The sequence below is a fragment of the Mirounga angustirostris genome, unplaced genomic scaffold (genome assembly GCF_029215605.1).
Source record: "Mirounga angustirostris isolate CCGP_5_RB_7025 unplaced genomic scaffold, mMirAng1.0.hap1 SCAF_17, whole genome shotgun sequence".
NCBI lineage: Eukaryota > Metazoa > Chordata > Mammalia > Carnivora > Phocidae > Mirounga > Mirounga angustirostris.
In genome coordinates this window covers 26,845,460-26,871,279 of record NW_026991725.1, presented here as the reverse complement: position 1 = coordinate 26,871,279, position 25,820 = coordinate 26,845,460, and the positions used below count along the sequence as shown (strand labels likewise).

General features: G+C 55.6%; 3 protein-coding genes across 4 annotated transcripts in view; 2 read left to right on the top strand and 1 right to left on the bottom strand.

Moving 5' to 3' along the window:
* The window catches only part of ZNF385C (zinc finger protein 385C), a 29,779-nt gene extending 10,943 nt beyond the window's left edge, over nt 1-18,836 (top strand). The window contains exons 3-9 of the mRNA XM_064583529.1: nt 9,752-9,897; nt 11,717-11,827; nt 13,672-13,837; nt 15,728-16,015; nt 16,532-16,725; nt 17,021-17,131; nt 17,614-18,836. Coding sequence (XP_064439599.1) covers nt 9,752-9,897; nt 11,717-11,827; nt 13,672-13,837; nt 15,728-16,015; nt 16,532-16,725; nt 17,021-17,131; nt 17,614-17,850 — 1,253 coding nt within the window. The 3' untranslated portion in view covers nt 17,851-18,836. The remainder of the gene's footprint in view (nt 1-9,751; nt 9,898-11,716; nt 11,828-13,671; nt 13,838-15,727; nt 16,016-16,531; nt 16,726-17,020; nt 17,132-17,613) is intronic.
* CUNH17orf113 (chromosome unknown C17orf113 homolog) lies at nt 667-9,370 on the top strand. Of its 2 annotated transcripts, XM_054510812.2 has the most exons (3): nt 667-706; nt 5,008-5,742; nt 6,804-9,370. In XM_054510812.2, exons 2-3 carry the CDS (start codon nt 5,200-5,202, stop codon nt 8,286-8,288), a joined length of 2,028 nt encoding a protein of 675 aa, XP_054366787.1. In that variant the 5' UTR covers nt 667-706; nt 5,008-5,199; the 3' UTR covers nt 8,289-9,370. The 2 variants fall into 2 exon arrangements, with proteins under 2 accessions (XP_054366787.1, XP_045744868.1); XM_045888912.3 differs by lacking the exon at nt 667-706 and having other exon boundaries at nt 758-5,742.
* Nucleotides 18,837-18,973: 137 nt separating the features above from the next.
* Nucleotides 18,974-23,169, bottom strand: NKIRAS2 (NFKB inhibitor interacting Ras like 2). The gene is made up of 4 exons (XM_045888913.3): nt 23,014-23,169; nt 21,936-22,044; nt 21,267-21,508; nt 18,974-20,642 (listed from the first exon to the last, which is right to left on the bottom strand). Exons 2-4 carry the CDS (start codon nt 22,027-22,029, stop codon nt 20,403-20,405), a joined length of 576 nt encoding a protein of 191 aa, XP_045744869.1. The 5' UTR covers nt 22,030-22,044; nt 23,014-23,169; the 3' UTR covers nt 18,974-20,402.
* Between the last annotated feature and the right edge of the window lie 2,651 nt (nt 23,170-25,820).

Below are 25,820 nucleotides of genomic sequence, written 5' to 3'. Positions count from 1 at the left end.
GGCCGCCACAGTTCCACATTCCTCCACCTTCTCCTCCCCTCACCTGGGAACCCACACAGGGAACCCCTCTCCTGAGGTTCCCCAGGAGGCGAGAAGGTCAAACTCCCCAGTACTCACTGCAGAGCCTTCCAGCAGCAGGCCCCGCCCCCTCCCCTCCATACTTCCACTCCGCCTTGACCTTTGTGAACCTGCACTGCACTTTCAATTCCCCATGGGTGCTGAGCCAGGCCCACTGCCTGGGATGCCCTTCCCCTGCTAAAACTTGACTTATCCTGCAGTGAAACCTAATAGCCTCTCCCCGCAGACCGTCGGCTTCCTCCCTGCTCCCCTGTGATCCCAAAGCATTTTGCCGGTGCCTCCCTAGCACTCTACCTGTTTGGCTCTCACCTGGGAGCTCTCACCTGGGAGCTGCTCTAGAACTGGTGGGTGCCCGTGATGAATGAATGACCCTGTCCCTCCCGCTGGCGGGACACCCTTCCGGCGGTCTCACCTCCGGGGTCCCCGCTGCCTGCTGAGCGCGCGCGCAGGGGGGACAGCCGCGCCAGGTGAGCCCCAGGGCGCCGCCGCCCTGCCCGCCGCCCCGGCCCTCGCCGGCTGCTGGCGCCTCTTCGCCCCGGTTACCGCTAGTGGCTGCTGTCGCTCAGTTGGGCCCAAGGAGACCGCGGCCAGAGCGTCCACCGCGCAAGATGGTGGCTCCCGAGTCTCCGTGAGTGTGTGCGGCGGGCGCGGTGCCCGGGCCAGGGGGGCGCCCCCTCCCGGAGCTTCCGGCCGGGTGGTGGGGGGGCGGCCAACCGGTGGGAGCCCTGCGGGCGGGGCAGCCGCGCGGGAGGAGGCGGGGGCCTCCGGGACCTTCGAGGGCTCCCCCACCACGCGCCCCCCAGAGGAAGTTCCCCAGCCCTCCGTGTCCTGGTCTGGGGCGAGCAGGGAGCTCCCACCTCGCCCGTCCTCCGACCTGGAGCATAGATCCCCCTAGGGGCTCCCGAAGGGAAAGGGCCCAAAGGGCCCTGGGGAGGAGGAGGCTGGGGACTGCCACCCTGGGGCCACATAAGCTCTGTGTTTGAGGCTGACCTGCCAGGGTGGAGTGGGGACCAGAGACCAATAATACACAGTCACTCCAGGAGCCCCACAAGTTGTGGCGGCTGACGTCTAGGTGCCCAGGGTGCAGAGAGGTGTGGGGGACCTGGGCCTGACAGGTGCACCGCCCTGGTCAGCCTTGGTCACATAGTCACATTTTATTTACAGCCCACCCCGTCCAGCCTGGTTCCCTCAGGTTGAGGTAACTTTGGCTGGGTTGTTTTAGAGTAGCGCTGTCCGATAGAACTTTCTGGGGTGAAGTCAATGGTCTCTGTCTGGGCCATTTCATACAGTAGCCAGTGGCTATCAAGAACTTGAAATGTGACTAGAGAGACTGAGGAATTCTACAATGTTTTTCTAATTCTGATTAATTATAAACAGCCACATGTGGTTACTAGCTACCGTATCTGACGGTGCAGTTTCAGAATCCATCTTCCCATGCATCCTCCCTACCTACTCGTCTGTTCTTTGATCAAAAACATCCTAGGTCACATAGTAATTTTATCCCTCTGCAGAATGGGGCAGGATAGCCAGTTCTAGGTATATGGAAAGGAGCTGACAAACTTTCAAAGGGTACCACCTTGGAATTGCACCTCCTCCACATTCTAAGATCCTTTGGGTGGTGAGCTAGATGGGGTCACAGAATCATGGGATCCTGGGAGGAAAGGAGGTCAAAGGCAGCTGTTTTAGCCACCCAACAGGTGCCCAAGACAGCACTCATTGTTCTCTCTGCTTGAAAGCTGGTGGTTCCTTATTCATTCACTCCCCAAATTTTGTGGAGCACCTGCTGGGTGCCAGGCAGCATTCCCTTCTGTTCAGATGTGAACAGGTTAGTTACCTTTCCTGTCCTCAGGAAGCTTGCATTCTTGAGAGAGAGGAAGAAGAAGGAGAAGGAGAGAGAGAGCGTGCCAAGCAATAGAAATGCAGAGAAAATAAGCAAATTTGTAAACCGTGAGGAGTACAGTGAGGGAACAAACAGGAAATAGTGACAGAAAAGAAAAGGACCTCCTGGGAAGGGAAAAAGAAGTCTCCTTGGAAGAGGGGACCAAAGGGGAAGTGAAATAGGCAAAGTGTTGAGAGGAGGTGGAGACATTCTGGAAGAGGGCACAGCATGTGCAGAGGCCCTGGGGACAGGAACCTGGCACTCTGGAGGAACTGAGGAAAGGCTGGTGTAGCAGGAAGGGGAGAGAGGCACAAGTGGCCACCAGAGACGTCAGCAGTACCAGACCTCGAAAGGGATCCTGCCACTGGCCTCAGACAACAAGAAATCACAGAGGGGTTTTAAGCAGTATGTTTTCAAAAGCCCCCTCCAGCTGTTATTGGTCCAGACGGCTCAGAGAAGGGTAAGAGTGGAAGCCCAGAGTGCCATCAGGAAGTGACTGCCGTAGTCCAGGCAAGAGATGCAGGTGCCCTGGACAAGGCTAGTAGCAGCGGCATGGAGAGATGAGACAGGTTACAGGCAGATTGTGGAGGGTGAGCCAACAGCACCTGTGGATAGACCAGCTCCAGGTTATGGAAGAGAGCAGGGGCTGGAGGGGCAGCTTTCTGGCCAGAGCACCTGGGTAGGAGAGCAGGCGTTTCCTGAGATGGGGATGACTGGGAGAGGAGCATATCTGTAGGGACAGATCGACAGCTCCATCTAGACAAGCCAGGAAAGTGGTTGGATGGAGAGGTGTGGCACCCAGAGGAGTGGCTCCGGCTGGAGTGGTTTATTTCAGGGTGACCAGCAGACATGGTTCTGAACTTTCTGGACAGTTTTAGGTTAGGAAAAGGAGGAAGAGATGACATCAGAGGCGGAGGGGTGCTGATGGGGGAAAGGAAAGCTGGGAGACATAGGGTCTTGGAAGCCAAGAGAAATGCATGTTTCAGGGAGGGTGGGGTGAGCAGTCCCAAATGCCACTGAGAGTTTCACTGCATCGGGCAATAGGGAGCACCTTCCCTTGCACTGAACAGGCTGCCCCTGGCATTCTGTTCATCTGCCCTTTACTTATCCACTAAGTGCTAGGTTCCATGAAGGGTGCTGGGCATATCAGGAGGACAAGACAATCACTGCTTTCTCAGAGCCCAGTCATCTAACCAGTAGCCTTAGAAACAGGCAGTTCTTTCATACAGCCCAAATCAGTCCTTCCGTTCTCTTAAACAACAAACTTTTGCTCAAAGGCATCTTCATACCGAGCCCTCTACAGGGGCTTAGGGATCCCAAAATGAACAAACGTGATCTTGACCTTCTAGGAACCAAGTGCAGAGATACATAGAGAAACCCTGAGTTTACCGTATTGTATTATCAAGACCCACACCCAGAGAATTATGGGAGACTAAAGGACAGGCACCAGCCCCAGTTGGGGGGATCCGGGTGGCAGAGAGGATGCAGAGCTGCTCTCCAGGAATGAATGGGAATTAGCCAGGGAGGAGGGATAGGAAATCCCAGGCACAGAGGATGAAGGCAGAAGCAGAGTAACAGCTGGGTGTGTGGGAGGAATGGTGAGCCTCTGGAGCTGGCGAGCAGCCAGGAGCAGCGGGAGGCTGAGGAGGACCTTGCTGGCTCATGGTGAGGTGTGTAGATTCAGGCAACCACTTAGGACACCTGCGAAGAGGTGGAAGCAAGGGAGTGACCTTTGTGTGAGCTGGTTCTCTGGATGCTGAGGGAGGGACGAATTTGGGGGCGTGACTGCAAAGGTGGAGGCAGATGTATAATCCAGGTGAGACAGTGCAGGCCAGAGTCTCAGCTTGGCCTTTGGGGTCAAGTGGATGTAGATTTCTTCTTCTTTTTTTTTTTTTAAGATTTTATTTATTTATTTGAGAGAGACTGAGCATGAGTGAGGGGTGGGGAGCAGAGGGAGAGGGAGAAGCAGGCTCCTCACTGAGCAGGGAGCTGGATGCGGGGTTCGATTCCAGGACCCTGAGATCATGAGCTGAGCCAAAGTCAGACGCTTAACCGACTGAGCCACCCAGGCGCCCCTGGACGTAGGTTCTAACTCTGCCTTGGCCACTTTCTGCTTGTGGAACCTTGAGCAAGTCACTTAAGGTCCCCCAGCCTTGGTTTCCTCCTCTCCAAAATGAGGAGGTTACCACCCTCACAGAGTACTTGCAAGAGTAATCTTGGTCTTCTCATGGAGTCACTGCAAAGTCCTTAGCACAAGGCCTGACGCAGTTCCCACTTGACAAAGGGTAGTTACTGCTGTCGTTACGAGTGGGCATCTAGGGGACAGGGATGAGGGATAGTAAGGAGGTAGAGGTGTCTGGTTTTGGCCGTTGGCAGGACGTGGCCTCTGGTCCTGAACTGCTCACCTGGCCTCATGCCTGGGGTGGTGGAAGAGTGAGCAAGGTACAGTTGGCCAGCTAGCCCCTTAAGTCTGGGGCCCGCCCCCACTTCTGGGCTTCCCTACCCAGCACCACACTATCAGGGTGCATGTGTGCGTTTGAGTGTGCCATGTATAGGTTTAGGGAAGGGAGGCCCGGTGAAAATGAATGCCATTCTTTGGCCCCGTGGCTCTGGGATCTCAGCTTTGTGCTAACTTCATTCTCATGAAATAAATGATTGTGGACTGAAGAGACTGGCCATCCTTGAATGAGGAGTCAAGGTCCGATCCTGGCTCAGTCACAGATTATTCATGAGCCCTGGGAACCGCTGTCACCTGGACTCAGTTGCACAGATTGGTGCCAGTCTTTCCAGAGCCGAGTTCTGCCATGCTTTCAACAGTCAAAGCTCATCAGGGCCTTGTCCCGGATGGAGGGAGACCCTCAGAGTGGGCTGGGGCCCCCAGGCCTCCCCCCACTTTGGATGACATTCTGTGGCCCTTGGCATGACCCCACCCATTCCAGGAGCCCTTCCCCGTTAGGTGCTGTGCCCCGGTCAGTTGGGGAGTGCTCTGTGGGCAGCATGAACCCACGGTGGACCCCCTAACACCTCTCCCTTGTCTCTTTCATCTCCAGTCTCCCACCGGAGGAGCAGGAATAAACTTTCCCAGCTAAGTTAGATGGATGGTCCCCATTAGCCCAGCGTGCTCCCCTCCTGCCTTCCCCACCAACTTCCATTGTCAAGGGAGGTGCCGCGGTGTGTAGGGGGAGGCTGGGGGGCCAGAGCACTTGGGTGGGGGTTGGGGGTGCCCTGCCCCTCGAGCAGGAATGGTGCCCCCAGGGAAGAAACCCGCCGGAGAGGCCTCCAACTCCAACAAGAAGTGCAAGCGTTACTTCAACGAGCACTGGAAAGAGGAGTTTCCCTGGCTGGACTTCGACTATGAGCGGAAGTTGATGTTTTGCCTCGAGTGCCGCCAGGCCCTGGTGCGGAACAAGCATGGCAAAGCGGAGAACGCCTTCACCGTGGGCACCGACAACTTCCAGCGCCACGCCCTGCTGCGCCACGTGACCTCGGGGGCCCACCGCCAGGCGCTGGCCGTCAACCGGGGCCAGCCCACTTTTGAGGGCCACGCCGAGGGAGGAGGGGCCTACCCAGACCTGGAGACGCCCCCCACCTCCAGGGGCGTCAAGATGGAGGTGGACCCAGCCAAAGTGGCCGTGCTGACCACGGTGTACTGCATGGCCAAGGAGGACGTGCCCGACGACCGCTGCTCCGCCCTGCTCGAGCTGCAGAGGTTCAACCTGTGCCAGGCCCTGCTGGGCACAGAGCACGGCGACTGCTACAGCCCCAGGAGGGTGAGGGACATGCAGGTGGGTGGTGGCCAGAGGTGTGGGGGAGGGCTTGAGGAGGGAGGACATCGAGCCCTCTGGGCACAGCGCCAACATGCCAGGCCCCCGGGCAGGAGCCGGAGAGCTTCATTCATACCTTCACCCAGCAGAATCTTTCAGAGCCATGCTATGTGCCAGGCCCTGGGCCAGCTGCTGGGGGCACGGCCACGAAGAGGCCAGACCAGGCCCTGTCCCCAGGGGTGGGGCAGAGGGGCTTTCCCTCCCAGCAGAGGCCAGAGATTGCAAGCTGGGTAGCCTGGGGGCTTGACTGGCCCACAGATGTATCTTGTTGATTTTCACAGTGTTTTTGGAAAACCTCACTTAGTTTCCAAGTTAAAAAAAAGAGAGAGAGATTACATATGAAAATGTGGGTTTGTGACTTCTGAAAAGCTAGGTCCCTGTGCCCTCAGGGCATGAAGAAGACCCACGGCTTCTCCATTCCTTTTGGTGTATCCCTGGCCCACATCAAGCCCAGTACCACCCACGTGGCCCCTCGGGGCATGCAAGTTGCAGTTCTGTCCTAGGTACCAGGTGTGTGAGTCCTAGGGACTTGCGAGAGGGTGGGGGAGTTAGATCTCATCCTACAGAGAGCTGACACGCGGACAAACAGCACACAGTTGGGGCTCTATGTAACTGGGAGGGAACATGTCTGTGAGTTAATTCCTGAGCGCAGAGTGGAGGGAGACCCCCAGGAATAGGAACCGGGGCCATGCTGTAGAGACACACACAAAATACTGCAGAATCTTTATGGTTCCTCAAGCATTTTTACACTTACCAGCACAGCCACAGAAAGTTACATTTTTAATTGACAACAACCTTTTAAGGAGCTGAGAGGCAAGTAGTAGCCTGATTTCAGAGCTGAGGAAACTGAGGCTCAGAGAGGTGAAATGACTTGCCCAAGCTCACCCAGCCAGTAAGCAGCCAGGCCAGGATTAGTCTGTCTGTGCCCGAGGCCTGTGCCCTTTCTGTCTTCTGTACTGCTACCTCCCCTGCTCAGGACAAGCCTAACTCTGTCCCTCCCTTTCTCTCCCTGGCTGTCCCAGGTGGCCATGGCCAGTGTCTTGCACACAGAGGCCTGCCAGCGCCTGAAGGCATCCCCGTATGTGGGGCTGGTGTTGGACGAGACCAGGGACTGGCCTGAGTCCCACAGTCTGGCCTTGTTTGCCACTTCGGTGTCCCCCTGTGATGGCCAGCCGGCTACCACGTTCCTGGGCAGTGTGGCACTACAGGAGGGTGAGGCCACTGCTGGCCAACTCCTGGACATCCTGCAGGCCTTCGGTGTGTCTGCAGCCAAGCTGGCCTGGCTCAGCTCGAGCCTCCCCAGGGACCGCCTTGGGCACGTGGGCCCACAACTCCGCGCCGCCTGCCCACTGCTCACCGAGCTACACTGCCTCCCGGGCCGGACAGATCCTGAGCCCCCGGCCTACCTAAGTGAATATGAAAGTGTGCTGGATGCCCTATTCCGCCTGCATGGTGGCCCCAGTTCCCACACGGTCCCCGAGCTCCGGGCGGCACTGGACCTTGCTGCTGTTGACTTGGCGGGACCCCGGCCAGTGCCCTGGGCGTCCTTGCTGCCTATCGTGGAAGCAGTGGCTGAGGCTTGGCCTTGCCTGGTGCCCACACTGGAGGCCTCTGCCCCAGCCTCCCCTACAGCTAGGGCACTGGCCCTCGCCCTGCGCCAGTTCACCTTCGTGGCCTTCACCTACCTGCTGCTGGACACTCTGCCCACCGTGCAGAAGCTCGCCCTTGTCCTGCAGCCAGAAGAGCCGGACTTGGCCTTGCTGCAGCCGCTGGTGATGGCGGCCGCGGCCTCCCTCCAAGCGCAGCGCATCTCGGGTGGGGCGCGCCTCCAGGGCTTCCTGCAGGACTTGGCTTCCTCCGGCCCCGACTTGGGCGGTGGGCGCTGCACCTACCGCGGCGTGGAGCTGGTCGGCTACTCGGAGGCTGCCGTGCGGGGCTTGGAACGGCTGCGGGGGGCCTTCCTGGACTCCATGCGGAGGGGGCTGTGGGACTCCTACCCCGGGCCCTCGCTGGACGCCGTGGCCGCCTTCGCGGCGATCTTCGACCCGCGCGGCTACCCGCAGGCACCCGAGGAGCTGGGCGCGCACGGCGAGGGGGCGCTGCGGGTGCTGCTGCGCACCTTCGCCCCCGCCGTGGTGCGCCAGCGGGCGCTGGGCGACTTCGCGCTCTTCAAGCGCGTGGTGCGCAGCCTGGGGCGGCTGGGCCCGCGGGCCCTGTGCGCCAAGCTGGCGTGCGCGCGCTCTGAGCTGCACGAGCTCTTCCCGGACTTCGCCGCCCTGGCCGCCCTGGCCTTGGCAATGCCCGCGGGCGCCGGCCTCCTGGACAAGGTGGGCCGCAGCCGGGAGCTGCGGTGGTGGGGGCAGAGCGGGGCCGGGGAGGGCCGGGGCGGCCCGGCGGTGAAGATCGCCGTGGATGGGCCTCCGCTGCACGAGTTTGACTTTGCGCTGGCCGTGGAGTTCTTGGAGAGTGGGTGGGCGGAGGGGCTCCTGGGGTCGCAGCCCCCGTGAGGGCGGCCGCCTTCCCTCCGCCCAGTCAGCCTGGGGCCCTGGGCGCTAGTCTAGGGGCCGAGGCGGATCTGACCGTGCTACACCCAAGCTGACCGCCTCACCGTGGCCTCCCACCCACCTGCCCCGGGCTTCCTCCGCTCAGTGCTGAGTGCTGACCGTGCCCCGTGGGCTGTGAAGGAAGGGTTGCGTCACGGGAGGCCTGGGCGAGCCGGCAGAGATGCTAGGTTTGGGGGCACCCTCAATATCGCTCCTGCCCTTGCCAGAGTTTGGTGAGGAGTAGCTCACCTTTTTCCGTCTGGACCAAGCCCAGATTTGGGCCCTAGAAAAACTGAAGAGTCTTGGTTGGAGGGAGAGAGGAAGACTGGGTCTCAGGAATTGAGGGATTGAGGGAAGGGAGAGTGGGTTCTTGGCTGTTAGCTCCCCTGCTGACAGCATCTCCTCTCTTCAGATAGAACTGGAGCAGATGGCTTCCTTGTTTTTGACACACAGCACAGCACCCTCTCTGTGCACAAGCTACCAGTTCAAGGGAGGTAGTGGTGCCCTACCTCCCCTACCCACTGCGTGAGGCTCTTCTGCATATGGCTGTGTATATAGACATATACATCTATAAATGTAAAATAAACCTATCTTGCATATTGTTAACACACAAAAAATCTGAAAGGACTTCTTACGGTTTTGCAATGACAGGGTCCAGAAAAGTCCCGATGGACTGGATTTATTTCTAATTCTTCCTCAGAGTCTGGTTGCTCCCCAAAGTTCCTAGCCTTTCCCTGCCCTTGCCTCAGACCTTTAAGACCAAAGACCTAAAACCACAGGGCTGGACCGGCCAACTCTGAGGACCAGCCTCAGGCCTGACCCAGGGGTTGGAGGGCTTTTTGCCTTCTGGAAGGAGTTGGGGCCTCACAGAGCTAGGGGACAACATCCCTTCAGATTCCAACGGGTTTCCCGTCTTCTCTGTCAGCCCCTGCAGCAAATGATGTGGGGATTGAGAGGGGGGCAGTTAGTGAGAGGGGAGGGGGCTGGCCTTTCCCCAGGCCCCCTGGGTTTGGGTTTAACTTGCAATAAATGGAAACCCAGTACATCACACAGTCTCCATGGTGGTGTGTGTGTGTGTGTGTGTGTGTGTGTGTGTGTGTACGCCTCTGCCCCTCCCTTGGCCTGATTCCCAGCTGGGGTTCATTGGGGCCCTCGGGCTGCCTCTGGAGGGGATGGGAGGGGCATCCTTCGGGGCTGGGAACTGAGAACTGTGCTCTCCCTGCTTCTGCTACCCCCATTGTGGAGAGGAGAGGCACAGAAATGGGCTGTGAGTGCCCCGGACTTAGCCAGTGCTGCTTTGTGAAGAGGGAGTTTCTGCCCTGGCTCCACACCCAAGAAGCCCACCAGCCTCTTTTTCTGGCCGTGGAGGTCACTGTGAGCCCTGTGGCTCCCCATTTCAGACCCTGCCCTTCTTCCTCCTGCAGCAGGCCCAGCCTCCAGTGCCCCCAGCCCCCTGCTGGCCTCCCTGCCCCTGCCTGCCAGGCCTCTGCAGCCCCCGCTGGACTTCAAGCACTTGCTCGCCTTCCACTTCAATGGCGCCACCCCGCTCAGTCTCACCCCCAACTTCAGCACGGTACGGGCTGGGCTGGTGGGTGGGGGCATGCGGCCGAGCTTGGGGGTGGGCAGGGAAGGTGGGCACAGAGGGGCTGGCTCTTGGAAGGTGGGTATAAGTAGGAGCAGCATCCCCAAGAGTGACTGGGCACTCCCAAAACAGGGACCCCTGGGTCCAGCTTTCCCCGAGGCCAAGGAATGAGGATGGTGTCACCCCCTCCCCCGGTAATGACTGCTGGGCCTGTGGCCTGGAGGTTACACTTGAGTGTTTGTAGAGGGACATCTGTATGTCTGGGGTGTGCCCTTCTGTTTTAGTTTATGTTTCTGTGGGTCTTTGTGTGATACTTGTGGATGTGTGTGTATTTGTAAACAACTCTTGCGCCTTGGTAACTATGTAATTAACGTATGTGCCTATGTCTCTGAGAGATTTTTTGTCTTTGTGTTGACTCTGTACGTGTTTGGTGTGTGTCTGACCTCTGAGTGTGTGTGTGGGGGGGTTGGGTGATTGTGAGCGTGTCTGTGAAGTATGCCATTCGTACTCCTTTGGGTCTGCATTTTTCTGCATGGCTCTGTGATTCGTACCTGCCTGTAGGCTTCTGTGCTCTGTGTCTCTGTATTTCCACATGTGCGTGTGTGTGAATGACAAGTGCAGGGAGCGTGAATTTTACTTCACTATAAGAAGTACCCCCCCTTTCTTTAATTCTGAAACATCAAATGTAATCATCAAGGAGCCCCAGCCCATCCTGACAAGATGGTGGGAAATTCAGTCTCAGTCATCCTTAGGAGTCCCTTCCTTTCTAACCTCCAGCGTCGCACAGAGGTCCACGGGAGCCTGAGCCATTTGGGGAGGGTCCCCTGTTGTTTGGTCCTCTCTTCACTTGCGGACGCACCATGTACACAGTCCCTTGGGAGTGGGTACAGCTTCTGTTGCCCGCATCTCTGGGGGCCCCCGGGCAGGCCGTGCTCCTGTCCCCTGCCTGCCCCCAGCCCCAGGTGCTGTTAGGTGAGGGTTAGACCCTCGTTCCGTTCCCTAGGGAGTTTCTGAAACCATGCTTTTCTCTCAAAGCCTCTGTTCTCTTCTCTCAGGGAGGTCTGGAAAGTTCCTCTTGATAAGCAAGCCCAGACAACTGCTTTTGGTCCAGCAAGCAGCCCCTGAGGAAAGGGAACATAAAGGCTTCGTTTGATAGAAGGGAAAAAAAAAAAAGTTAAGGAAGAGGGGAAAAAACCCCCCCACATAAATTAATATACCAAAGAAATAATCCTACAACTCAGGGACCGTCTGGCCTGCACGTGCTGCAACCTGCCCCTTCCTGGCCCCCCACCTGCCCTGGCCATGCCCTCACTCCCCCCTCGGGCCCTGTGAAAGTGGCAGAGCTGAAAAGATAAGCAAGCCTTCTCCCCCAGCCCACAGGCCCAGCACAAGGCTGGGTTATGGGAGAGGATTACCAACAGAGAGACTCTTTGTCCCGTCCCTGTTTCTCCCTGCCCCCAACTCTGTCCCAATAGTTGTGATTTTTGTGAATAAGGAAAAAAAACCCAAACCGGAGGCCAGTGGGGCAGCAAGAGAGGCCAAGGTGATCACCGGGACATGGTTGTTTTTCTCCCGATCACGGAGTTCACCCTGGCCATCCCCCCTGCCTCCAAGCTGAAGCCCGGGCGAACAGAGAAGGTCAGCCAGGGAAGAGATTGTTTCTGTGTGTCTCTTATCCACAGGGATGGGGAAGTTCTTCCTATGTCCCGATGCTTGCCGTCCTTAATAGTCTGTAGTTTCTGGCATTTTGTACTGCCTCCCCTTCCAGAGCCGACCCCAGCGTTATTGTGCCCTCCCACCCCCTTCACAGATGGACCCGATCCAGAAAGCTGTCATCAGCCACACGTTTGGGGTCCCCTCCCCTCTGAAGAAGAAGCTCTTCATTTCCTGTAACATCTGTCACCTGAGGTTCAACTCAGCGGTGAGAGGGAGTAGTGGAAACAGGCTGGGGAGGGGGCTGGGCAGGGAGAGGGTTGGACACTGGCTGCTGGGGTCTTTCCTGGAGGAATAGGGCTGGCTAAGGGACTGGGGTCCGTATTTTCCATCCTTGGGTGCAGAAGAGGCAGGCGCTCCTGGTCCTTTACCCATCCTGCCGTCTCTTCTCTCCAAATTCCTCTGCCTCATCTCTAGTGGCCCTGGGGCCTCCATTTCCCTCCCTTCTGCTTCTCTCCTGTGTTCTGGATCCTTCTGCAAGAGAAAATACTGCCCTTCCCTGCTCTGGGTCCCAGGGGCCCCAATCAGTTCCTGGTCTGGAGCTGAGTTCTTAAAGCACCAGAGAGTTAATGTGTTGAATATATTCATGCCCATCATCTTAATTAGTTCTCATGATACTTTGTGAGATGGAAAGAGGTGCTATTATCATCCCCACTTTTCACATGAGGAAACAGCCTCAGAGATGTTAAGTGATTTGCCTGAGGCCACACAGCTGGTGAGTAGCAGAGCTGGGATTTGAACCCAGGCCTGGCTGACCCCAAGGCCCACATACTTTCTACCACAGCCTACCCCTAGATAGTGGAGAAGCCTCATTCTGGACTCCGAGGGAATATTTACCTTCTGTCTGGAAAATTCTGGGGCTTGGGGAGATCTGCTCTGGTGAAAGGGTCTAGGGAGGGGCCACAGGGGCCTGTCCTTCCTATACTTGGGAGCAATAAGCAGGGACCTCTGGTTGAAGGAGGGAGGACACTAACAGGCTAGATTCAGGGGTTCTTTTCAAGTTTTCAGGTCATATGAGTCTTGCAAGAGATGGACAGAAAGACGTCACTCTGAGGGAGGGACCATGTCTTCTCCATGCCGGGCCCCTGGCACAGAGCCTGGCAAAGAGCAAATGCTCAAAAACGATTTGCTGAAAAAAATGAACAAAGGGATGAATGTTCTGGGGTGCACATACCCCAAGTATGAGGAATGCTCTACTTTTTCCATTTGTGCATTTATGAACTTGGTAACTAACATTTGTTGAGCACCTGCTGTATGTATTAGGCCCTTGTCATTCGTGTTCTATTTACTTTTATTTATTTATTTTTAAAGATTTTATTTATTTGAGAGAGAGTGGAGGGAGGGGCAGAGGGAGAAAGAATCTCAAGCAGACCCCTGGCTGAGCGCGGAGCCCCACGCGGGGCTCCATCTCACGACCCTGAGATCATGACCTGAGCCAAAATCAAGAGTCGGCTGCTTAACTGACTGAGCCACCCAGGCGCCCTTCATGTTCTTTTTAATTCTCACAACCCTGTGAGGTCAGTATTGTCACAAAGTTTACGAGTCAGCAAACTGAGGCTCAGAGAGGTGAGGCGACTTGCCCAGAGATGCACAGCTAATAAGTGGCTGAGACAGAATTTGAAGCCAGAAGCTGCTTGCCTGGGGGCTCATGTATGTATGAGAAGGAATTCTGTAAACCTCAGGGCCACACACATGCTGTGATGATAAGGATTCCCCTCTGAGGCACCTGGGTGGCTCAGTCCTTAAGTGTCTACCTTTGGCTCGGGTCATGATCCCAGGGTCCTGGGATCGAGCCCCGCATCGCATCAGGCTCCCTGCTCAGCGGGAAGCCTGCTTCTCCCTCTCCCGCTCCCCCTGCTTGTGTTCCCTCTCTCGCTGTGTCTCTCTCTGTCAAATAAATAAAATCTTTAAAAAACAAAACAAAACAAGGATTCCCCTCTTGTCTGGCTGAAGCCCTGCCCCCTCTGATCTGCCCCCTGCCCAGCGCCAGCTCATGGAGGGGGCATGCAGACTCAGCAAATAAATGGTGACCCCAAGCCCTCCCCTCCCCAGAACCAAGCCGAAGCACATTACAAAGGCCACAAACACGCCAGAAAACTCAAGGCTGTCGAAGCTGCCAAGAGCAAGCAGAGGCCACAAACCCTGGCCCAGGATGGGGTGCTGGTGTCCCCAACCCCGACTTCAGCCAGTGGATCCCCAGGAGAGCCGCAGAACAAAGGTCAGTCCTGAACTCTTCTCCCTCCCCTCCCCACTCCCCAATCCAAATCTGGTTTCCGGTGAGGGGTTGGGAGATTTCTGCTTATTATTTTTGTCTATGTTGGGGTAGCCCATACATACAGAAAAAGGCACACATCACAAGTGTTGAGCTCAACGAACTTTCCCAGTCTGAACATACCAAGATCAAGAAACATGGCACTGGCGCTCAGAAGCCCTCCTTGCTGCCCCCTCCCCCAGTCACTGCCTCGTTGTATTAGCTTCCCAGGGCTACCACAGTGAATGACCCCACAGTGGGTGGCTGAAAACAACAGACATTTATTTTCTCACCATTCTGGAGGTGAGAAATTTGAAATCAAGGTGTCTATGGGATGGGGCTCAGATGGAGAATCTGTCTCACGCCTCTCATCTAGCTTCTGGTGGTTGCTGACCATCTTTGGCGTTCCTTGGCTTATAGATGCATCCCTGCAATCTCTGCCTCTGTCTTCACATCACATTCTCCCCATGTCTCTGTGTCTTCACATGGTCTTGTTTTGTTTTGTTTTGTTTTATTTAAATTCAAATTAGTTAACGTATAGTGTATTATTAGTTTCGGGGTAGAATCAGTTGCATACAACACCCAGTGCTCATTGCATCAGGTGCCCTCCTTAATGCCCATCATCCATTTATCCCATCCCCCCCACCTCCCCTCCAGCAACCCTGTTTGTTTCCTAGAGTTAAGAGTCTCTTGTGGTTTGTCTCCCTCTCTGTTTTTATCCTATTTTATTTCCACATGGTCTTCTTATGACACCAGTCATTGGATTAGGGTCCACCCTGGTCCACTATGATCTCATCTTAACTACTTACATCTGCAAAGACCCTGGGTCCCAATAAGATCACATTCTGAGGTTTCAGGCAGACGTGAATTTGGGGGCAACACTATTCCACTACCTACACCCCTCCCCCAAGTGATCTTGACTTTTCTTGCCATCGATCAGTTGCTCCTGGTTTTGGTGAATCCTGTAGTAGGGAGATTTTGTACCTGGCCTCTTCAGTGTTGTTGCATGAAGCTGTGTAGAGCCCTCTTGTGTGACCATACAACTCTTTTTTAAAATCTACTCTCCTGTTATGGACATTTGGATAGTTTCCAGTTTTATCTTTTTTTAAAAGATTTTATTTATTTAAGAGAGAGCGAGAGAGGGCGCCTGGGTGGCTCAGTTGGTTGGACGGCTGCCTTCGGCTCAGGTCATGATCCTAGAGTCCCGGGATCGAGTCCCGCATTGGGCTCCCTGCTCGGCGGGGGGTCTGCTTCTCCCTCTGACCCTCTTCCCGCTCGTGCTCTCTGTCTCTCATTCTCTCTCTCTCAAATGAATAAATAAAATCTTAAAAAAAAAAAAAAGAGAGAGCGAGAGAGCGAGCATGAGCAAGGGGGAGGGGCAGAGGGACAGGGAGAAGCAGATTCCCCACTAAGTGCAGAACTAGAAGCGGGGCTCGATTCCAGGACCCTGAGATCATGACCTGAGCTGAAGGCAGATGCTCAGCCAACTGAGCCACCCAGGCACCCTGGAGAGTTTCCAGTTTTATGCTATTATGAGTGGTGCTCTATGAATATTCCAGTGCATCTTTTTGGTGACTTCCACTTATTTTACAGTTAGCTAATAATTCTGAAGTATCAGGGCTGTGAGGGCTTTCTGAGACCCCTCTGTCCAACTTTATATTTTCAGATGGGGAAGCTGAGGCCCAAAGAGGCCCAAGTCTGCCCAGTGAGTTGGTGGGAGCGTGGAGTCTGGATTTCACTGCTGGTCATCCCTACGTCAGGGATGCTTCCACTCTGCCATGCCACCCCCAGTATATCACTACTTAAAATCATGGTCTCGAGATGATTCTTACCCGATGCCTTCCATCTCCCCAGCAGTTCCTGAGGCCCTTCTTCCTGGACCCCAACACCAGCCACCGCTGACTCCGGACCCCACGCCCAGGGAGCCGGCCCACTCAGACCTCTTGGATGCTGCCTCCTCTTCTTCTTCCTCCTGCCCACCCTGCTCCCCAGAGCCTGGGAGAGAGGCGCCAGGGCCTGAGCCAGCAGCTGCTGCTGTGGGAACTGGTGTGAGTGTGGAGGGCAGGAGCGAGAAGGGGCGCCTCTATTGCCCCACATGCAAGGTGACAGTGAACTCTGCCTCCCAGCTTCAGGCTCACAACACAGGTCAGTGCGCTGGAGTCTAGGAGAGGAGAGGGCAGGCAGCCGGCCCTCCCCAGCTGCACGCAGGCTGAACTTTCTGGGCATTTGTCTCAAGGGCCTGGTGACACAGGCCTTGTGTTCAGCTGTGATTGGGTGGGCATTCTGGCTCCTCCAGCTGGTTTTTGAGGTGGGAGAATTGGGAAGAGAAGTCTGGGGCAGCAAGGACTGAAGGGTCACTGGGAGAAGGCCGGAAACACTTCCTCCATCTGTCCATAGGTCAGACCCAGAAGGAAGGCAGGAGATGAGAGCAAAGGGAAGCCGTGTAGTTCCACCGCAAGAAGGCCTGGGTGTGGGGGGCGGCTGGCGGAAAATGATTGAAGCTGGGAGGACCTTGCGGAGGTGGGGAAGAGAATTCTCAGGTGGCTGGAGGCTTGATGGGGCAGCCAGACTGACCTAGTTCGGTGTGTTGGCGGGGGGGGGTCTCCATGGCCCTTGCAGCTCCTCTTCGGTGCTGATGGGTTGTCTTCCCTCCTCCCTCAGGAGCCAAGCACCGGTGGATGGTGGAAGGTCAGCGAGGTGCTCCCCGAAGGGGCCGGGGCCGCCCAGTTCCCCGGGGAGCTGGACACAAGGCCAAGAGAGTGGCAGGGGGCCAGGGGGGCCGACAGGGGCCCAGCCCTCCTTTTCACTGTGCTCTGTGTCAGCTCCAAGTCAATTCAGAGACCCAGCTCAAGCAGGTGGGAGAAGTGAGGCTGGGACTGGGGCTGGAGCAGGGCTGAGGGGGTGGAACTGGTGTCGGGTGCCTGGAGGGAGCCAGTAAAGGAAGAGGAGCAAGGCTGGAAGGACAGAGGGCTCCTGGAGGGCAAAGGCCAAGTCTCACCTCCGCTTCCCAGGGTGACACCCCACAAATGTGTGTCCAACATGCAACTCACGGGTGGAGGAAGGGTTAGCTAGTTGAGGATGATAGGGTTGTGGGGGGGTCCTTGGGCTTCCTCATCCCATTGCCAGTCTGTCTGTCTGTTTGTCCGTTAGCACCTGAGCAGCAGGAGACACAAAGACCGCCTGGCTGGGAAGCCCCCCAAGCCCTCCAGCCAGCACAGCAAGCTGCAGAAGCATGCGGCGCTGGCTGTGAGTGTCCTCAAGGTATCTGTCTCCAGGCAACAGGGCTGGGCCCGGGTCCGGAGGGGGAGGGAGTGGACCAGAAGGGCAAGGTGGGGAGACTGGAGGGGGGGGCGGGGAGAAGGTGGGGCAGGAAGGAAGCCACCCTCCCTCCCCCGACCTTCAAGGCTGCCTAGGCTGAGGGAGAGCTGGACTGGTGTTTTTGGCCATCTTGGGATCTGCCCAGAGGAATTTCCGGGGAGGTGGGTCAAGAGCAAGGGGTGGGCGTGCATCTCCTAGAGACCATCTCTGCCCCCACCCCCCCACAGCCTCCTTCCCCTGGGCAGGAAGACAGGTGGTGGAGAAAGCCCTTTGGAATGAGTGTTTGGGGGTGGGAAGGGAGGATTTAGGCTTGGAACCCTAAAAGGCACGTCTTTCCTGCAGCAGAAAGCCCAAGGATGGAGCCCCGGGAGGGGGTGGATTTTCCTGGGTCAGACTGGGTCCATTCCTCTCTCTCCTCTCTGCAGTCGAAACTGGCCTTGCAGAAGCAACTCACCAAGACGCTGGCGGCCCGCTTTCTGCCCAGCCCGATCCCGGCCGCAGCTGCTGCCATCTGTGCCCTGCCAGGGCCCCTGGCCCTCCGGCCTGCTCCCACAGCAGCCACCACCCTCTTCCCAGCTCCCATCCTGGGCCCAGCTCTGTTTCGTACCCCAGCAGGAGCTGTCCGCCCTGCCACAGGGCCCATTGTCTTTGCCCCCTACTAGGCTTCCTGGGGAGGCCAGGGCTCATTTCCCAGCAGTTGCTCTCCCCACTTCCTCTTCCCAAGATGCCTCAGTTTCCTCCATCCCCAGGAAACTGCCTTTTACAGCCGAGGGCTTCCTGCCCAATCTAGGAAGAGCTGGGCTAGTTTCAAGGGCATCTGCCTTTACCCAGTCTGGTCTAGGGACTCCACTACTACCCTCCTGGCCCAAGGCCCTTCCATCCCCACCCTCCTTTCCCCAGCCTTCTCAGGCTACTGCTGGGCTCCCCTGCATTTTCCAGCCTGATTTATGGGGAGCAAACTGAGAAATCCCAAAGATCTATGCAAAATCCTAGCCCCAGCCCCATGGTGCTCTCATTTCCCCCACTCGAGACCTATACCCCCATGGCCAGAGGCCCTAGGAATCTTAACTTTGAGCTGGGGACAAGTCTGCAGGGGAGGCCCTCCCCATTTACTCGATTCTCCAGAGAATCGCTGAGGTGGCAGATGGGGTCTCAAGCTGGAGAGGGTTCAAGGCTATCTGGACAGGGTGACCCTGGGGGAGTGGAAGAAGACTGTGGAGGAGAAAGGGAGCAGTGCTACGTGGGGGCAAAGCCAAAATGGGGCTGGGGCTGAAGGCTTTTGGGGTTCCTTTGCTCTGACAAGATGGCGCTAGGAGAGGGGTAGGTGAGGGTGATTTTCTGGCTGGGCCCAGTTTTAACAGAGGTGATCAACCCCACACAAGCTCCTCAGCCTTTGATTCCTTGTGAACCCCACCTGGGTGGGGGGAAGCACTGGGTCTCAGACTCTGGACCCAGCAAACACCAACCTCCCTACGCCAGGGCTCCCAAACAAAGAGCTTTCCCCTCCAGCTCCTCACCCCAAGCTGGTCCCTAACACCAAATCCAGCTTCCCCTCCTTCCAACTAGCACCCAGCCCCCCTCACTGTGAAACTGAGTGTTGGGATCCAGGATGACATACTCTCAAGACCTATTTTCATGTTGTCAAAGTCAATGTCACAACCCCCATCCCACCCCCAGCACTGCTCCTTCATCCCACAATATGGGACTTTGCCAGTATCCACCTGTATCTTTTCTTTTTTTAGATATTTCCAATGGGAGGACAAGAAGGGGGGAGGGAAGGGAAACTTTTTGATAACAGTTGTGGTTTTATTGTGTCCAACGCATCAATAAATGAATTCAAGCCCGAGCCTGTATATGCCCTAATTCGACTCGCCCAGCCCTGGGTGGCCCGTCCTGCTCGCCTCTCCCGTCTTGGGGAGAAGGGGTGTGTACTAGAAGTCAGTCACCTGGCTCTAGCGTCTCATCTACACTGGGTGTGCACATTAGAAGCATGAAGTGGACATGGGGAGTTGTGGGTGACAAGCTCACTTTATAGCATGTTGAAAGTGTAACCACCCTTCTGAGTTCCGACAGATCTGACAGCTCCTGAGAAGCTGCTACTGGTTTGCCTTGTTCTGTTCAGGCATCTGAGGTAAGGAGGGGCTAGAGGAGCACCTTGTCCAGCCTTCACCATGGCAGCAGGCAGAGAAACACAAGTAATTTATAAATAGAAGTCCAGCTATTAGCCGAAAACCACCACAGGAAGGGGTGAAGACCAGGCCCCACCGGTGTGAGGTCCGCTGAGTGGGCACTGGGCAGCCACTCTGGCCACTAGAGCGGACAGTGCACGCCTGCCCCCTGGTGGTTCGGGGGAGCAGTGTCTCAGCCTCCAGGGCCAGGAGGCATAGCACCTTGAAGAGGCAGAAGCCAGGGCACAGTAACAGCCAGCCCGAAGCCACGGGCATGAGAAAATCTGAGGGCTGGAAAGGATCCAGAAGATCATCTAAGCAACTCCCATCACCTTACAGATGAGAAAACTGAAACCCAGAGAGGAGAAAGGCCTTGCAGGGTCCCAAAGCCAGCGGGTGAAGCCCAGCCTTCATTCCATTCCATCTCAGCCAATGAGGGCCGTGTGCTCCCTGAGCAGGAAGAGGAAGCAAAACAACTTGGGCGGGGGGTGGAGAGTGAAAGCGGAAAATTACACTTCCCAGGCGGCTGGCTTCTTCCAGCCAAGGAGAGGCCAGTCAGAGCTGGACACCAGCAGGCACACACATGAACGCGTGCACACGTCTACATGCATGTACGCGATACCCAGATGCCTTTCTCCAGAGTCCAGGCTGGTGCCATAGGTGTGAGTGTGTGTGTGTGTGTGTCACTGGCAGGAAACCCACAGGTGGGGGGACCCCTGTGACAAACCAGAGCCTGGACCGGGAACTTCTGCATGGTGGCTCTGCTTCCGAGCCAGGGCAGGCAGGAGGGGACACTGACCCACAACTGCCTCAGGTCACAGCAGGGCAGGGATGATGAGAGCTGGAGGAGAGGCAGGATTTGGGGGCACTAGCCTCGATTATCTGCACTTCCCAGAGTTGGGAGGGAGCGAAAGTGACCTGAGCCTGGGACAGCCCAGCTGCCTGGCCTGGGAGGGACAGCTTGCCTAACCCCACCCCTGGACACATCCTCCAGAGCCCCAGAAGCTGGAATGAGGCTGGGTAGGTGGAGAGGGAATGGCAGCTCTTCAGCCGTCTAAGGAGCCGCTGCCCTTGTTCTTGCGGCTGAGGGGGAAAGCAGACTTGCTCTGGGGCTGGGTCATCTTGCTGGCCAGGTAGACGAAGGGCTCCAGCAGAGAGCGGCGGTCAGCCACAGATACCTCCCACAGTTTCACCTTCTCGGACTTGGCCCAGTGCTGAGCCACGTCTGGGTCGACACGCCGCTGCTCCTGCAGGTCACACTTGTTGCCCAGGACCACGATGGTGACCTGGGGAAGACAGAGTAGAGACCTGAGGATGTACTGTGGACCTCAGGCCTGGGTGTGATGGCAGGCACCTACCTAGGAGTCCTAAGAGAAGGGAAAGTCTCAATGGCGAACGTTTCACCTCTTCCTATATTAGAAACAGTAACTGGGGAGAGGGAGATGGTTGCTTTGTCCTCTCCTTCCTCTGTTTAAATTCTGGCCTCCATCTGGCCCTCCCTCCAGGAGTTCCCTTATAAACCCTGTATCACCTATGCCTGCTCGTTACTAGCTATCAGTCTGTCTAAACAACTGGTAAGGGAGCACCCCTCCAAATACCTGCAGCTTACAGGGGGATGTGAGAACAGAAGGGCCTTCACAGCTAAGAGCAAGGAACCATCATCAAGAAAGATTAGTGGGGGCTTCTGGAGTTAGGTCAGGAACCCCTGAAACTAAAGAAAAGCCTCTCTGGTTGAGCTGCCTCAACACACGGCCACCTCCAGGGGGAAGACCGCCTCCAGTGGCCTCCATCCCCCCTCTAGCTCCTACCCCATCTCCTGAGATATGAATGAAAAACAGCCATGCCAGGCTCCCCAAAACTAGCCCAGGGCCTACTCCCTCTCATCACCAGTGTCCCCTGCACACACAAACCTCCTTCTTGTCCTTGGATTTGTCGATTTCCTTCTTGAGCAGCTCCACACGCTGAAAAGACTCTCGGCTGTCCGTGCTGTAGACCAGGACATAGCCGTCGGTGCAGGAGAAGCAGTGCCGGGGCAGTTCAGCCCCATCTCGGAGCCCCCGGGTGTCATAGAAACGCACCTGCTCCCGCACCCCCCGGTCGGTCTCAATGGAGCCCACATAGATGTCTTCCTGGGTCTCAATCATCTCAGAACCTGGGACAAGATGAAGAGAAAACTTGTTTGTAGAGAGAAGGAAGGTGGGAAACATGAGTGACTGAGTATATCCTAAAAGGCTTACCAGCCAGAGAGAAAGGAATGTGGGGCCGAAGAGAGAGGGCCAGGGATGGACAGTCCGGCAGGACTGGATGACTTGTGTGTGTGTGTGTGGGGGGAACAGACATTAATCTCATGCTAATTCCATGCTAAGCAAAAGTGTGACTTGAGAGCTTTTCCTCCCTAGCTCAAGTATTGGGTTTCCTCTCTCCGGATTTCAATATGCTAGGGTTGGGGTCATTATGCAGTTTTACTCTGTGGGGTGCAATAACCACCACCACCGAAAAGGTAGCCTTTTCGTGTTGTGATCAAATCCTACTTATTCTTCAACTTCTTCCACCATGCCCCCCGCCCCAACAACACTCACCTACTACATGGTTCCCATACAGAAGCTGCTCCAGGATTGATGTTTTGCCCACAGATGCTTGGCCACACACGACCACCTTGCAGCTCTTCCCCATGCTTAGCCTTCAACCCTGAAAAACAGAGGCACACTGGGTTAAGTGGGATGAAAAAGTGGGCAGACCTCCCGTAACTGAGAGTCCAGGATCTGGACAGAATACACAGGCCTCAGGGATTCAGCACTGTCTGTCCCCTCCTAGGGTCAGGGTGTACTGGAATGATGTGTCTATGTCTGTTACTGGACAGTGAGCTATAATTTATTCATCTCTGTTATAACCAGTACAGGGCCAGTAACTGGCTCAGGACAGGTTCTCAGTAAATGATGCCATAAAGGGGGAAGAGAGTCTCTGCTTCAAAGGAACCACTGCCCAGGTTCCCTTCTGTGCACAGGATGTGGAAGACCAGTTGCTGAAGGGAGCTCTGGCTCAGCTTCTGGTCTTGAACCATGACTCCATGGAGAAATAAGCAGGGATCCCGTTTTGTATGGATCTGTCTTAAGCCGCTCTTCGTGGGGAGAGTGAGCAAACAAGGAGGGTATTTTGCTTTCCTGTATGATTTACCTGGACAACAATTAATTCCCTCTAATTCCCAGTCAAGTCCATGGCTAAGATGAAGAACATCAGACAAGAAAGAAAAGAGTCAAAGAATCTAAGGGGAAAAGGCTTTGGAAAGGAGAAAATCTGTGCTGCCCTTCAACGGACAAAGCAGGATGAAGAGGCTGACACAGAAACCCCTTCGCCGAAGAGGTCCCAGACAGAGATCTCGTCGAAGGCATCCCAAACATAGGCTTCCCAGAAGGAACCCCACACCAAGACTGCCCCAGACAGCAGATACAGATGTACTCCCAAAAGGTGTCCCAAACAGAGACCTCTCGAGTAAACTCCTGATACAGACCCCTCCTCCCGCCTGCGGGCCCCGCAACTAAGGGATACCCCTAAGAGAGACTGCCAGAGGGCTTCCGCCACCTATTCCCCCCGAGGGAATCGGAGGCAGAGACCCGCCACCTAAGGCGGCCCGGACGCGGTGGCCTCCCAGCTCCGTACCTCCCGGAGCCCTCGCAGCACCCCGGCCGGGCCCCTCTAGGCGCGCCGGGACCAGGGGAGGGGCAGCACAGCCACAAGGACTCTGCTTTTCCTCCCGGGTCCTTCCAGGCTCCGTCCGGCCCCGCCCCCCCAGCTTCCGTCCGGCATGACCAATTCCGGCGGCGGGCAGCGGGAGCCGGACTCACAGCGCCCCCAGCGGCCGGCGGGGAGAATGACGGGACATGGGCCGGCTGTGCGCCTGAGCACACCGTTCTAGGCGCCGGGGACGAGCGGTGCTGGTGTTTCTGATGCCCAAATGTTCTTTCTCTAAAGACTACCATAGAGCAGTAACACTTCTTTTATTCAATCGTTTATTCGTCAGATGTTTTCTGAGCACCTACTCTGTGCCAGGTACAAAACCACATGCTGAGAAAAAAATGGACGAGTTAGAACGTTACCGTCCGGAGGAGCTAGACAATTACAGTAGAGCACGGTGAGAACTATTACGGAGGTGCTATGGGAGCAGAGCAAACGGTATTTAACTTCAGGGACAGTGGGCATCATGGAAAACTTCCTGGAGGAGGTTATGTCTGTTTTGAGATTTGAAGGGTGTGGAAGGAAAGGGTGGAGGAAACTGGCAAAAGTCATGGCATTTTTCTGAAACTACAAGTATTTGGGGTCAATATTGATGGTCGAAGGGAGGCAAATAATCAAAGACTTTGTGTGGTAGGTCAAAGAGTTCAAACTGTATCCTAACAGCAGTGGAAAGCCATTGATAGATTTTATGCCAATGAAGTGACGTGATCAGTTTTTGCTTTTAAGAAAGTCATTGGCAATCGCTTCTCGGCCTTTTGGCTAAGATCAAGTGTAGAAAGTCATTGGTAGAAGATTAAAGAATGGAGCGAGATGAGACTGGGGGCCAGTTAGGAGACAATGGTAGTATCCCAAGTTTTAAAATAAAAATGATGAGAGCCTGAATTGGGGTGGAACAGAGAGAGATAGATTTAGAAGATATTTGGTAGGAGAATCAACAAGACTCGGTGATAAGTTGGGAGTCAGGAGTAAGAAAGAGGGAGTTTATGATGTCTCCTATCTTTCTAATTTGGTGATCAGTTGCATGGTGAATCGATTTGACAAGATAAGGAATTCAGGAAAAGAGAATCAAGTACTGCATTTGTTTTTTCTTTTGTTGAAAAGTGGGGAGAGAATGATAAGTTCATCTTAAATATGTTATGTCTCCAGGTTTTGTGAAACACCCAAGAGATCCAGTAGATAGTTGGATATAGACATCTAGAACTCACAACTGAGAATTCTAGATTGGAGATATCAACAGAATTCAGCGTCATCTACAGCTAAAATTAAAGCTATGAGAGTAGGGGCGCCTGGGTGGCTCAGTCGTTAAGCATCTGCCTTCGGCTCAGGTCATGATCCCAGGACCCTGGGATCCAACCCGCATCGGGCTCCCTGCTCAGTGGGAGCCTGCTTCTCCCTCTCCCACTCCCCCTGCTTGTGTTCCCCCTCTCACTGTGTCTCTCTCTGTCAAATAAATAAATAAAACCTTAAAAAAAAAAAAAGCTATGAGTAAATGAGATGGCTTAGATGCAAAGAACACAGTGAGAAGATGGTCTAAAGACTAAAGACAGGTTGGCTACCTGCAGCAGATGGTAGACTGTGAGCCATTGGCAGACAGGGTAAGTGGTCTCTGAGTCTGTGCCCTCCCAACCTAGCACAAAGTAGGCACTTTGGAGAGGCTAGTGAATGATTGGCTGGATGAATGACTTCTCTCTTCCCACCCACTGAGCCTCTCCCATCCTTCCCTATCCAGTGGTGTGTGTGGTTTCTGCTCCCTTAGCACTGTGATAGGCAGGACCTTGCAAGCAGCCTACTGAGAATAGCACATACTAGGGAGAAATGGAGGAAAGGAGTCCATCCTTTTTAAATTCACTTGCCCCCTTATTTTAGTTCCTCTTAACTCTAAAATTTTAACCTCAAACTCCCCCAATTTAACCTCAGAAAACTCCAGTTTAATTCATACCCACAAATACTATTGGTTTGGGTGAGGGAGGTACTACAAAGATGATTAGGCTGTGTCCTTGCCCTGTCTGAGTTCCCAGTCCAGACTGCATTCGGCAAGACAAGCGTGCTGAGCAGGGTGTTTCTATAAAGGGTGAGAGTACTGGGGACACTATGGAGCAGGGACCTCACCCTGCGAGCTGCCTTATAAACTCCAGGGCAGGGTCTGGGGCGCCGTGCCACCCTCCCTAGGCTTAATGCTGAGATGGCACTCCCAGGCAGCTGACATGAAAGCAGCCTCATAAAAGGGTCAGCGTCATTAGGGTGATGAACCAGTTGTTGCTTGGAGATCCAGAGGGGATGAAAGGCGCGGGGTGAAGACGCCCTGCGTTCCCCTGGCTTGGTTGGGCAGGGCTTCCAAGGGCCGATGAAAGCTGGAGGAACTGGGCTTAAAGTGTGTCTTCTTGCCTTTCCCGGGAGGAAGCAGTGGACACACTCCAAGGGTCGAGAAGGTAGTAGTGGGGGATCTTTCCCTCTGGAGTCCTGGGTCATCGAGTCCTCAACCCAATTCAGACTCTCCTGAACCTTACCGGAGACTCTCTAGGATTGGAAGTTGCTATGGCAACGAAGCTCTCAGAATACTGAGGAGAACTCAGGCCTAGAGAGGAGTCACCCTCTTGTACCCCTCACTTCCGACCCACGGATAAAGTGGCGCCCCCTACGCACAGGAACCGTCCCTGGGCCCCCGCCCCGGCGCGGAGACCACCGTGGACCTCCGCGGGCGGGAGGCCGCTCTGGCCCCAAGCGGAGCCTCT